Raw genomic sequence first — 13,300 nt, 5'->3', positions numbered from 1 at the left:
ATATCTTGTGAAAAGAATCTGTAAAGTAAAAGAAGAAATCACTATAGTGTTTTAAAGACCGCCCGAACTTGGTGTCGTAATATGATGCCAGACTTTTAAGTATCGCAAACTGGGCCGGTCCATGCAGCAAGATGGCGGCGAACTGGGAAGAAGTGCAAGTCGCTCTCAAAGAAAACCGACGTGAACTTGTCCTCTCTGGTCCAGGCATCGACCAGAAAATCAGAGAAAATGGAGTCGACCCGGCCATCTACCAGATTCACCTCTTGAATTTCTTAGAAATTAGCCGAACGTGTATGTCCGAGCTGTCTGAAGACTTGGGAAATCTGACTGGACTGACTAATTTGATTCTGCACAGTAACAAACTAACGCACCTACCTAACAGTTTAGGTAAGCTACAACAGGTGAAAGTGTTCGACGTCTCACAGAACGAGTTGGAGAGTCTACCGGACACGGTAGGGAAGATGGCAGCTCTGAGGATTTTTAACGTCAGCTGTAACAAGCTGAAACAGCTGCCTGGACTTGGGGACCTGGAGCACCTGGCGCACCTGGACGTGTCTCACAACCAGCTGGAGCAGCTGCCTGACGACATGTACAAGTCTGACAGGTGGGTTAGGCAGCAGGGCAACTATTAAGAGGTTCACAGTTTGAACTGTGCATGCACAGGGTCAAAGGTGAAGGCGCCTAACTTGACAGGATGCTCCTGTCAATGGTAGAAAAATTTGCACTGTTTATAGTGTTACACTGGACCATCCTGTCAACAGTGTGATTTTTTTTCACTGCTGACAGGATCATCCTGTTAATAGTACGAATTTTTTCTACTGCTGACAGGATCATCCTGTCAATAGTGCAAATTATCCTCTACTGCTGAAAGGATCATCCTGTCAATAGTGCAAATGTTCCCACTGTTGACAGGATTTTCCTATCAAGCGGATTTTCAATGCATTGTTGGCAACCAGTCAAGCCAGCATTTGCTACTGTACCAAGAGGTGATTAAAGTGTTAGTTTAAGATGGCGGCCATCATCACAGCGCGATCCCGGATGCATGTGCTTGAAACCAGTCCCTGCACACTTAATTTACACCTTATGCTCCATCTATCAAGAATCACACCAAATTTTTTTCTGAACCTCCACCTTTTTCAAACTTTTTTGCCCACTCAAGGTTGCTTCACTCTGTTGTACTCTATTTGTCAAGAAAAAATAAACTATATGTACTGACTAGAGATTCCTATTGAAGCCACTTAAAGTACGGTAAATTTGTCTATTTTCGTACCTTCTTGGGGCTTAATTTTGCAGATGGATGGGGAAGGAGTTTTTTGGGGTGTTTGCAGTTAGTTTATTCATTCCAGTAGTAATGCATTGGAAACCTCTCCACCACAAAAATAAAGCCGCCACGAATATGTCAAGATTTACACTACAAACTAAAAGACATGGATGTGCTGTAATATTGTCAAATGGTCATCATTATCATCATTCTCTTCCAGCCTGTTAGCTGAACTTTATGCTGGAAGCAACAACCTAACAGAGATTAATGCGGATATCTCCGTTCTACCGGCGCTGAAAGTTCTGGACATGTCTGAGAACCAGATCACCAAGGTTCCCTCTCAGCTGTCCGACTGCCTCAAGTTGAAGGACTTGAACCTGAAGGACAACAAGCTGAAAGACAGGCGTCTGGACAAGATGGTGAAGCAGTGTCAGGCGAAAGCCATCCTGGACTACATCCGGCAGAAGGCAGGGGGCGCTAAGGGGAAGTATGTGGCTTACAGATAGTTTATGTTTCGTTATAACTTAAACAACATGCTCGAACATGATGTGCCCAAACAGTTGCTTGCTTGTCAGGTTTAACTTCAATCTAGGAAGAAACCCGATGCCCTAGTATGTTGTCAATAATTAGAACGACATAATGTACATGTAGAAGAAATATACGTACTAGTCTGAAAATATACAACCTTTGTGAAGGACCATATGACAAGTTGTCATATGGTCCTTCACAAAAGTTGTACATTTTCAGACTAGTACGTATATTTCTTCTACATGTACATTATGTCGTTCTAAGACCTATTGTTGGAGTCCAACTTTTTAAGATAGGCAGTACTTTTCACACTTTAAGTTGGACAGCTGTATATCTATGTAATTTAGTTGTTTATAATCTCTATATGATTAACTCTTGCCCAGGGGAAAGGGAAAGAAGGGGAAACATGACAAGCACGGCAGCGGGGGTGACCAGGTGTCTGACCTGGCTGTCCAGATGGACCGAGTTCTCCAGGTGACGTCCACCTCTCAGGACAGTCCTGACCAGATCAGGGTAGGCCAAGGACCAAATTACAAGTCATTTGAATCTTTTCTGCCATCTCGAAACTTTTTCTTCATATTGTAGGTTGCAGGTGAGCATTTTGAGCCATGATCTCTAGTATTTAGCAGCTGTATCTGTATAGCTGTATAGTCTTTGGCGTTTCACTCCAAGCAGATGTTGGGAGAGAAGATCGTGACCTTATCATATGCCCTGTCAGCTCTCTCTCCGAGACAAAAAAGACCGGGCATATGATAAGGTCATGATCTTCTCTCCCAACCTCTGCTTGGAGAGTATTTGGCGTAACATACCAGCTGTAACATGACTCCTCCTTGTGGCCCCTACAGGTGCAGGTGACAGCTGCAGCGCTCCAGGTGCGCCCATACCTGGTGTGCTGTGTCCTCCGCAACCTGAACCTGGACGCACCTGAGGACCTCAGACAGTTTCTCGCCATCCAGGTAAGTTTCCTTGAAAGTCTGTAAATCTTGAAATATTCACTGTTGTTTTATTTTCTTGGTGACCTCTCCTTAGTCACTAAGAATTGATGCCGCTGTTAATGTGTTTCCAATGTATTTCTACTGTACTACAGAATTGTTCGATCACAAACTTCAAACGCCCCAAAATCCTCCTCCAGAGTTGCAAGAATATGTAGAATGGCATTCTTTTATGATACATATACACATGTACCATACAAATTTGTCAGATGGTTTCACGTTGTATTATCACAATAGTTCTACAGATCATCTTGAAATACCCCTGGCTATTTTTAAATCACCAACTCATTTTCAACTGGGGATGGTTTATGTGTTGGGATTGAAATCACATCCCTCACTTTGAAAAAGAAGCTCTGTAGTTTATGAATAAATGTTTATTAATGTTACCAGTCCAACACTGTTTTGAGTGAATGTGTTTTGCCCTGTGACTTGTACAGAACAATCTCCATGACTCCATCTGTGGGAAGAGAACCCAGGCTACTATAGCCACCCACGATATGGCCGCGGTCAGCAGTCCACTCACCTTCGATGCCAGGGCACCAGCTGAAATTTCAGTGAGTTCTGGTCAAGCTAGAAGTTGGAATAAGTCTCTTAACTCTTATTACTGCCTGGGAAAATATTTTTCTTTTAGTATCTTGAATACGTAAACAGATGCCAAGAATGAGTTCTTAAAACTGTCCTGATTTGATATTTGGTATTGCAACTTAAATGGAAAGGGTTAGGCTGTTAGGAGAGTACATTTGTTAAAAAACGTTTTGGATAAATTTTACATAAATGATAGCTTTTAAAAACATACACTAAAATGTCCATAGTGTCATGAACGGACAGTTTTAGGGTACTCTCTTGGTCTATTTTCATCTTTAATAGTCTAGGAAGCACAAAGTTGTTGATATTTTGTTGATATTGTTATTGTTGTCGTGCCAGATTCACCCCCTGGGTCGTTCCAAGGAGATGACGTCGCTGTCGGTTCTGCGAGTGTTGCGTAAGGAGGCGGAGCAACAACGGCGTGACAAGAAGAGGAACCAGGTGTCTGGGATACACAAGTAAGCACGGGTACTCCGCTGGGGTGGGGCCAGTAACCATGTGGTTTCTTTTTCATTTTAGATTGAGCCTTTACTAAGTTGGGTAACTTGGGTTAGATACTTTTAACCTGTAGCACTCTTAATGGTTGGTTGGTTGGCTAATTGATTGGTTGATTGAATGATAGTTGTTTGATCACTCCATTGCTATCTTATACAAATTACATTGCACTATGATAACACACACAACTTAAAGAGTAGATGAACTTGATCATGACAATACAATAGACATTGTACTCTGTTGTCCTGTCCTGTACCTGTAGGTACCTAGACCTGCTGAACCACTGGGAGCTATACCCCTGCCTGCTGGACAGCACCGGTGATGTCATCTCCTTCCCACCCATCACCAACAGCCAGAAAACTAAGGTGTGTTTTCCTCAGACTAACATGAAAAGAGTACTAGTAATACATGTGTTGTGTATCCATATTAGTATCCAGTAAATACTGTAAATCATAGAACGTTTGGAGAGGTTTTGTTTTTGCAGTGTCTCTCCACAACAAAATCATGACACTGCAAACATAAATGCTGAAAACAAAAGAAAGGCTGCTGAAACTCATAGGTAATAAATAAACTAGTTTGAAGAAAAAATGTTGTTTTTTTGTTTCCAACAGATCAGTTATTCCACCAAGTCGGTGTTGGTGGAGGTGTCCAGCTCGACAGACCTGGCCGTGTGTAAAACTGTCATGGAGGAACTCCTCAAGCAGACTGTGGAGATGGGGCTGTGTGGGTCACTCACGGACACCCAGGCAGAGGCACAGGTTAGTTTGGGAGTCATTGGTTGTGTGGGTTACTCATATCATGGACACCCAGGCAGAGGCACAGGTTAGTCTGTGCATGGGTGATGGGAGTATATATATGTGGGTCACTCATGTACACCAAGAAAGTGACTCAGGTTAGTCTGGTAGTGACAGGGCTGTATGGATACCTTGGCAGACACCCAGGCAGAAGCACAGGTTAGTCTGATAAAAAGTGATGGGGCTGTGTGGGTCACTCAGACACCCAGGAAGAGACTCAGGTTAGTCTGGGAGTGGTGGGTTGTGTAGGCCACTCTCGGACACCCAGGAAGACACCCTGGCATTAGCACAGGTTAGACAGATAAAAAGTGATGGGGTTGTGTGGGTCACACACAGACACCCAGGCATGCGAATACACCCAAGTATAAGCTTTTTAGAAATCAGTCTGTCAGGTCTTTCTTAAACTTTACAGGACACTTTGCCACCTTTAAAGATAAGACAAATATTTCTGCCTTGTATTTTTCAGGGCGACGGGGCGAGCGGTAAGGTGTTGGTGGTGGAGCAGGTGCGTGTGACTGGAGGGGACGGACAACTCCGCGTGCTGTATCCCTCCCGTACAGACCTGCAGATGGACTCTTCCATCCTCACCGTCCTCAGATAGCTCAAACTTTGAAAACACCAACTCAGAATCTGTATGTTATTTCTAGAGAAACGTTTAAAGGCCAAGGATGTATACTCCATTTTGTTTAGTTTAACTCCTTGGTTTCAAAATACTTTGTTTGACTAATGTAAATGGAAATATTATTTTTTCATAGCTATCAACCACTGTGGAGCATTATTGGAATGTTCCAAAATGTTGATGCAAAGTAGTTTTTTGCTAGGTGTAGCATTTGAAAATTTTCCTTTCTTTTACTACCAACATCATGCATTTGAAGAGATGTAGTACAGTTTTGAAGCCTCTTTGGTTTGTAAAACTTCTTGTTGTTTGTTGCAGTCTACTTTGCCTGGTGAAGTTCCCAAATGAGCACAACATTTTGTTAAATGTAGAATGTGTAATGTGTATAAGTCTCTGGAAGGTTGTTGATATTGAGGATTTCTATGGATTTGCCTCAACAAAGTTGTCAAAGAGAAACCAAGAGATGTGCAATTCTGAAATGCTATTGATGAGTAAATGTTAAACGTTCAGATAAACAATACTATCTACAAGCCAAATAAATCTCTACAACTGGATAGAATGCAAAAATTACATTTTGTACTTCTAAATGTTTTCAAGCAACACCTTTCCTGGTCAACATTGTAATACAAAATGCTGTCATGCTGAAAGAAATAAAAACAAATCACAGATGCACAATGATCCGCCACCACTTAGTTTTAATGGGCAAAGTATTAGATGTGCAAACAAAACACAACATCTTAGGGTTCAACAATACACACCAACAGACAACACATCTATAGTTTGGTATAACATACATGTAGCATAATAGTTTGGGCAATGATAGCTAGATTGTACTCGAACATACTGAGTAACTAAGGGAAGTATCACTTTAGTAATCCTTTATTGATATTAACTGTAATCGGTTCAACATACATGTAGTTCTGTCAATTCATTCCTATAACAGACCATATAATGGTAAACTGTACTTAATTTTGATTTGATTCAATTTCACAACTTCGAGCAAACTCCATTATATATCATTTATATGAATATGATCAGTAAGAATATGTAACATGATCCTTCAAACCCACTGACATCATTTCTGTACAATTCAAAGTCTTTCGCTTGCAATTTGTGAACATTTTGTCCATAAGGCAAATATGAAACACTTTTTTGTGACATCCACTGTTAATTTGTGAAGAATGAAAGTCAGCACTTACACATCTATTGAGAAATGTGCAGTGTACAACTAGTTCACAACCGTGCACTGAGGATGAGTGAGAAGTAGGTTGTCTCCCTCAGGCACACAATGTCCGCACCAACCCCCGCATCTGGCAGAGGCAACCTAGATAATTATGAGTTAAAAGAAAAATCATTATTTCTAAGATTAACAAGACTTAGTGTTTTCTCTAATTGAGCAACTCTGCTGCAATCGATAACAAGCACATTCTGAGGATCCTGTTTTTAGTTTAGTGGTTAATTTAAATGTACATGAATCAACAATTGCAAGAAAATTATGTGAGGTATTGTTACATGATAACAAGAAATGATAGGAAGGAAAATTGGATTTAGATCTCAAAGCTCATTTCCAGCTAGCTTTGCGTGTTGAAAGTTATGCGTCCGTCAACACTCAATGAATAGTGATCTCTAGAATCTAACACTCAGTAGGATGTTTGTATCCATATAGCTGGTATAACCGCCCTTAGGCGCAACACACAGCTTCGCAGGCATGCGGCCTGGCGGCAGCTGGTTATATTACACTAAACATCCTACATGTAACCTTTGCACATCTGACTACAAGCATTGCTTAAAGCTATCTATAGCTAGTGAGGCTGCTCCTACTGTTATTGATGGGAACGAGTTCCACTCTACAACAGTTCTAGGAAAATACAAAGTTTTAAACACATCAATCCTAGGTTGATAACTTGGGTACTTGAAGGCATGACTATTGATTGAGCTGGTATTAGATATTCGGTGCATCCACCAATCTATTGTCATTTTGTACTGATAAGAGTGCACGTGAGACAATTATTCAGCTACATTTTTCCCTGCAAATAACCATGAAAGATATTTCTATAGAATGAGATTACCTTGTTTGCTTTTGATGCTTTAACCTTAATATGCCCAATTCATATCATAATTGTCACCTATGCTCATTGATAGATTATGATATGAATTGGGCATATTGTGCCAAACCTTTCTGTCCCCTGAGATGTGCATGTCCTGGACAGTTATATCTCCCGGCCAGGTGGCAAACATGACCCACTGGACACTTGGTGCCAGCACGAGTTCCGTCCCGGTCAGATCCACCTGAAACGTCCCCCTGGCACATCCGTTTCTGGGGGAGTAACAGTCGCCGGACACCCCGTACGGAACATCATTGTTGCCTGTAAATGGTACCAATTAGAAGATCACTATTATTTAATTGTAAATGTTTCATCTATACCTTAATAAACCTTAATCCACCTTCACATACCTGCGAAGCTGGTGTGTTAAGCGGAAGCGCGGTAATACTGGCTATACAGATACAAAAAATGTGTGGCCTTTCTTTCGATTTGAATATTGTATGACTTGAGTTTTTATTCTTGTAAATGAGATGGCTTTCATTTTCAAATTGCCAAATCAGGCTTCTGTCACATTGACTCAGAAAAACAGTTGTCCTGAAACTAGCAAATCATCTATAAACTTTCTGATCATTGTAAAAAGTAAGGCCACACCAACTTGATTTTATGGATGACATCCTCCGGAGACCCCAAAACTAATGCGCGCGGGCAAACAAAAAGAAAATCCAGCAAAAAAAAAATGCTGCTAAACCACAGGACTACTAGTACAAAGCTGGTATTGCGAATTGAACCACAGAACACAGTTTATTTGTAGGAGGTACATGTAGGTTGTCTTGTTCATCATAGCAGACTCAGCGCAAGTGATTGATTTTTAATATATTGACAAGAACTACCAAAGAAGTATACTATTAGAAGGTATTTGGCTCCAAGGATATATGACTGTGATGAGAATACTCATATACACCCATAAGGGCAGTTTCAACATACATGGCATTGAACTCCATTTTAAGCATTCCATGGTTTACGCTCACAAATCTCACTGTGAGACCTCTGCCAATCCCTCAATTCCTCTCCCATGTCTCTCATTATTGCAAAAGAAACGTGTGAGAGCCACTCTGGATAGGTCGTGTTTGAAATTGTCTGGACGATACTCGCTGGTCGCCACGATCCTCTCGTACAACTGTGCAAACGCAAAATCCCCCTAGCCAACATCGATGGCATACCAATCCACAAATACGCCCCAGTTTTCCGATAAGCCGGCACAATGCTAGCCTTTTGTGGCAATCTAAGTCAGCAAGTTCCGGAGTTCCGTGTAGCCTTGGAGGAGGTGATTTCAAGGCGAAAATCAATGCGCGCGCGGATGTCATTAAGATGGTGTGGCCTAACTGCAGTATTTTTTCCTTCTTGATGTTGCTTGCTGACTTGATCTCTTTTTACGAGTTAATCCTTTGGTATATCTTAACATACACTAAAGTTACAATTCAAATTCTTTATTAAAATACCAAACTTACAGATACACAAATGGTATCCTGGATGGCGTTGGTATTGATACTACAAAGACGTTTGTAGAAAATAAAGGCATGATGTACCTGTGGTCGTTGAAAAGGTGTAGTCATCTTGTATAATCTTGACGGCAGAGTTTTCAAACTTGACCCTGACTTTACTGAACTTTGTGGTCCCAGCCTGATTCCAATAGCCCTTGAGATAGTAAAGATAGGCGAGTTATCTTGATCTTACATCGTATTCAAATTAAAAGAGAATCAATGACATTTACTCAGTTGCGTAGGTGTATATCTGTAAAACAACAAACTCTGCAAATTTGTTAACATTATAATCATATGTATGAGCAACTTGTCATTGAGTTTGTCACTTACGAATAATGGGCCTGTGCATCTGTACCAAACGGCCGAACTCCATTGTAACCGATCCCCATAGCGACGGGCAAAGTTGTTGTCCGGCCCGGAAGGCAGGGGGAGGAACTCCGCCGGGTTGTTGGAGGACATGTTGTGACAGTAGACGCGGATGGAGACATCTGGGCACGTGGAGAAAGGATACAGCGTGTACTCCCCATCCCCGGCGGCACGGCGACGGGACTTCACTTCACGGCAGGAGGCAGCCCCTGGTAACGAGATGCACGAGTCCTCTAACATTATTTTCATATTCTTATTAAATGTATATTGCTTGGAGAAGAAAGCATCAGTTATGAAACAATATAGTTTAATCCTTGTCTTTTCTTTCATGAAGGTAAAGATGATTGGGAACACATAGCGTACAGCCATATTAAAGTTCATATTTCAAACGTACGTACCTTTGCACTGAGGGTGAGAGAGAAGTAAGGTGTCTCCTTCCGGCCCACAGTGTCCACACCAACCTCCACAACGCGCCGACGCAACCTGGACAAACCACAATGACAAGGAAAGTTAACACCTTAAGTTTATTTCTAAGATACTTTAATATGATACTCGAAATGATTAAAAATATAATCTGTGAAGTCCATAGCAAATAAGTGCAGAAAGGGTTTTGAGCTGGTTAATCTACATGAAACATTTTCTTGGTAAGAAGTGATGTTTTAGGAGTAGGACTGTTTAGTTTTGGTCTCAAATCATATGATCACTTCCACCTGCAGGTATCTTTGCGCGTTGTACTATTGATGCATCTTCGCTCAGATTTAAGTTGGAACAGTCAATGTCAAATGTATAGCTATTATTGTTGGCTGAGACAAGTTATCAAAACGTTCCTTGCAATGATGATAAACAATCAAATCAACGTCACCCTTTCTTGTTTATAAAATGCTTCAAATATACCAACCTTTCTGTCCCCTGAGATGTGCATGTCCTGGACAGTTATATCTCCCGGCCAGGTGCCAAACATGACCCACTGGACACTTGGTGCCAGCACGAGTTCCGTCCCGGTCAGATCCACCTGAAACGTCCCCCTGGCACATCCGTTTCTGGGGGAGTAACAGTCGCCGGACACTCCGTACGGTACATCATTACCTGGTGTACAAATGGTTAGCGATGGGAAGGTAGAGATCAACTAGCCTTCTTCACAGACTTCTAGGAGCGTCGCCTGCCATTTGGGGGGAAGAGCGCTGATTCACGTTTTTTAACATGGGCCAGGCTCTCTAAATGCTGGAGGAGGTAGTTTCCTAGACGTCTGCAAGGGAGGCTAGAGCTTGACTGATATTCCTATAAACTTTTATGACCTCTAAAAAAAAAATCTCTGGACATTGTGAATGTTACAATAGTGTATAAATTATGCGACAAACGGAAATTCATTTCTGAAAGTAGCGACACATCTACAAAATTTCTGCATCATCACAAAATGTTATCTTCACATGCATATCTCGATATACCGCATATGTCTACTGCTTTATTTACCTTCTTACTTGTTTCTGTGTTTACATGCTTATTATGTTATTTATCAAATATCCATACTACTTAGCCAAGGTATCCCCTTATGTCTACTGATGGTAATAATTATGGTATCCCCTACTGTTTATGGTATATGTCTACTGATTTTATTTAACTTCTTACTTGTTTCTACGTTTACTTGCTTATTATGTTATTTATCAAATATTCAGATTACATGTACTTGGCCATGGCATCCCCTTCAACTGATAAGGCTTTATCAACCCTTCTTGTTTCATCTGTGACGAGTTGCTTCCCAAGAGACATTCTTACAAATTGTCAATACAATGCCAAACACAGACTAAACATGCAGTGGCATGTTACCTCAGCCATACCCTACTTTGTACTGTATAAAACAAGATTTCTCTCTACCTGTGGTCGTGGCAAAGGAGTAGTCATCTTGTGTAATCTTGACCGTGGAGTTTTCAAACTTGACCCGAACTTTACTGAATCTTGTGGTTCCAGCCTCACCAAAATAGCCCTTAAGGCAGTAATAAATAGAGTAATTGACATGATACAAACTGGTTTTCTTCGAATTCAAAGAAACAGAGAATGCGTGAGGTCTACTCTTGAATACCAAATGTAAAGTTGCCTATTTCAGTTCTTCAATTCTAGATCTGTAACTTTAAAAACAATACAATCATGAGCAAAATGATCATCTCTTTGTTACTTACAAATAGTGGGCCTGTGCATCTATACCAAACGGCCGAACTCCATTGTAACCGATCCCCGTATCGACTGGCAAAGTTGCTGTCCGGCCCGGACGGCAGGGGGAGGAACTCCGCCGGGTTGTTGGAGGACATGTTGTGACAGTAGACGCGGATGGAGACGTCTGGGCACGTGGAGAAAGGATACAGCGTGTACTCCCCATCCCTGGCAGCACTGCGACGGGACTTCACTTCACGACAGGATGTAGAAACTGTTGATGAAAACGTTCAAAATAATTTATTACTGGATAAAAAAGATGACTGTTTACGACTAAACGACTGAATACCCCCGCCAATCTATCATCTTCGACTGTTAAATCAACATATCTCTTTTTGACGTCTGTCATAAGGCACCCTTGCTCGAAAATTCCAATTTCTAAAAAGAGATCTTGCATAATCTCATTAAAGATGCAAGTAGTGTCCTAATCTTCGTATAGCACATGTATATATTTTCATTTATATATTGGTTTGGCTGTTTAGCACGCACATTAACGGTTGCCCAACTGAGCCTGTTGCTATTACAAAGGGCTAGCCCTGCTGACAAAGACAAGGCATTAATTTTGACATAGACAGTATAACAAGCTATAACAATATTCTAAGTACATGTCCATAAAAATTATTGTATATATATATATATGATTTAAATAACGTTTATGGTGGTATCTACATCGAGAGGTCAGTGTCAGTGCGCATGCATGTATGGGTCGCCTAAATTCATGAAACAGTGCCAGAGTTTCCTTTTGAAGGAGGCAGTCGTGGTGGCGGTGCGAGTGTCAGCGGAGAGGGTGTAACTGTTCCAGAGTGACGTGGCTTGGTAGAATATATCTTATAAGCTTACGCTATGTAATTTTCATACGTCATGATAATGAAGTCCGCCTTGTCATCTAAAGCGAAGAAGTTCTTACATTTTCTTATCAACGCTGCAAATTAAACCTCAGTTCAGTGACCGAAAGAACTGCGAGACTTGAAACAAAAATTATCAAGACCTGAAATGAAGAAGATGTCAAGGAGTATTGCACCGAAGGTGCTTCAATCTTACCTGTAGTAGTAAGGTCCGTCTGTCCTAAGGAGTTTAACAAACCGTGGGTGTTCACAACCGTCAGATTCACCTGTTCAACCCTCAACGTCACCTCTGCAATCCTCCCTAGGGAAAATTATATTGTTAGAACGGTTTGCTATAACCTTATCTTATAGAATGCCAACATTGCCAGAAGATCACACAGTACATTCAAGCTAATACACAAACGACATGCAGAGAGAAAACACAAACTTTTCAGGTGGGCTGCTTGCTGTTTGCTGATCCCGAGCACCTCGGGACTCCACCACAGGGCCGACATGCACAGGAGAACTAGGGTCTTCCCGCAGGTCCAGTTGGTCATTCTGGATCTCAATTGTTCGGCGGAGAATGAAAAGAGAGTTATCATCAATATGAGAAGTAGCATCAATTCTGTGCATCACATGTAGTTAAAGATTCATCGTTGGGGAATATTCGCGTATACTCACTTTCTTAGTGCTCGGGCAGTGTATACATAACGTTAACATACATACATAACATAGTAAACAAATATGTATTAAAGCATGTATTATACTATTCTGTGGTAACTTGCATGCCTCTTTGTTTGCGGCATCAAAGTGAACAGAGTATTTACCTGTTGCTGCGTATCCTTTTTGAAAATCCACGTCACAACCAGAAGCTAAACACAACATACAGTAACGATGTTTACCATGTTGGCACAAACTAATTACACGTTTGGATTGCATTACGTTAATGGTATGTAGCGCGGCCTTTTCAGTGTAATTAATCAACAATGGCCCAATGCTGCGTTTTCTGAGTGGACTCCGCCATGAAACTTTTGAAGAAAAGTAGTAG

The 13,300-nt window shown here is 41.3% G+C and overlaps 2 protein-coding genes across 2 annotated transcripts; one reads left to right on the top strand and one right to left on the bottom strand.

Moving 5' to 3' along the window:
• The first annotated feature begins 100 nt into the window (after nucleotides 1-100).
• LOC136442833 (leucine-rich repeat-containing protein 47-like) lies at nucleotides 101-5,949 on the top strand. Its single transcript, XM_066439789.1, has 9 exons — nucleotides 101-604; nucleotides 1,482-1,748; nucleotides 2,173-2,302; nucleotides 2,635-2,745; nucleotides 3,219-3,335; nucleotides 3,706-3,824; nucleotides 4,124-4,226; nucleotides 4,473-4,619; nucleotides 5,122-5,949. The coding sequence occupies exons 1-9, from the start codon at nucleotides 132-134 to the stop codon at nucleotides 5,254-5,256; spliced, it is 1,602 nt and encodes a 533-aa protein (XP_066295886.1). The 5' UTR covers nucleotides 101-131; the 3' UTR covers nucleotides 5,257-5,949.
• Nucleotides 5,950-6,026: 77 nt separating this feature from the next.
• Nucleotides 6,027-12,841, bottom strand: LOC136442834 (A disintegrin and metalloproteinase with thrombospondin motifs 9-like). Its single transcript, XM_066439790.1, has 6 exons — nucleotides 12,701-12,841; nucleotides 12,470-12,574; nucleotides 11,398-11,642; nucleotides 8,903-9,011; nucleotides 7,447-7,637; nucleotides 6,027-6,595 (listed from the first exon to the last, which is right to left on the bottom strand). Exons 1-6 carry the CDS (start codon nucleotides 12,807-12,809, stop codon nucleotides 6,500-6,502), a joined length of 855 nt encoding a protein of 284 aa, XP_066295887.1. The 5' UTR covers nucleotides 12,810-12,841; the 3' UTR covers nucleotides 6,027-6,499.
• Between the last annotated feature and the right edge of the window lie 459 nt (nucleotides 12,842-13,300).

Source organism: Branchiostoma lanceolatum, chromosome 10 (genome assembly GCF_035083965.1).
Source record: "Branchiostoma lanceolatum isolate klBraLanc5 chromosome 10, klBraLanc5.hap2, whole genome shotgun sequence".
In the NCBI taxonomy this organism is placed as follows: domain Eukaryota; kingdom Metazoa; phylum Chordata; class Leptocardii; order Amphioxiformes; family Branchiostomatidae; genus Branchiostoma; species Branchiostoma lanceolatum.
Note: the sequence above shows the minus strand (reverse complement) of the source record. Positions and strands in the feature narration are given on the sequence as shown.

What these genes read in the sequence shown, in the direction of transcription:
- LOC136442833 (XM_066439789.1), top strand. Translation starts at nt 132, where the DNA reads ATGGCGGCGAACTGGGAAGAAGTGCAAGTCGCTCTCAAAGAAAACCGA. An exon ending in ACAGTCCTGACCAGATCAGG is followed by an intron (nt 2,303 to 2,634) that starts GTAGGCCAAGGA and finishes TGGCCCCTACAG; the next exon opens with GTGCAGGTGACAGCTGCAGC. An exon ending in GGGCACCAGCTGAAATTTCA is followed by an intron (nt 3,336 to 3,705) that starts GTGAGTTCTGGT and finishes TTGTCGTGCCAG; the next exon opens with ATTCACCCCCTGGGTCGTTC.
- LOC136442834 (XM_066439790.1), bottom strand. Translation starts at nt 12,809, where the DNA reads ATGACCAACTGGACCTGCGGGAAGACCCTAGTTCTCCTGTGCATGTCG. An exon ending in GACGGACCTTACTACTACAG is followed by an intron (nt 11,643 to 12,469) that starts GTAAGATTGAAG and finishes TTTCATCAACAG; the next exon opens with TTTCTACATCCTGTCGTGAA. An exon ending in CACCTTTTCAACGACCACAG is followed by an intron (nt 7,638 to 8,902) that starts GTACATCATGCC and finishes TACCATTTACAG; the next exon opens with GCAACAATGATGTTCCGTAC.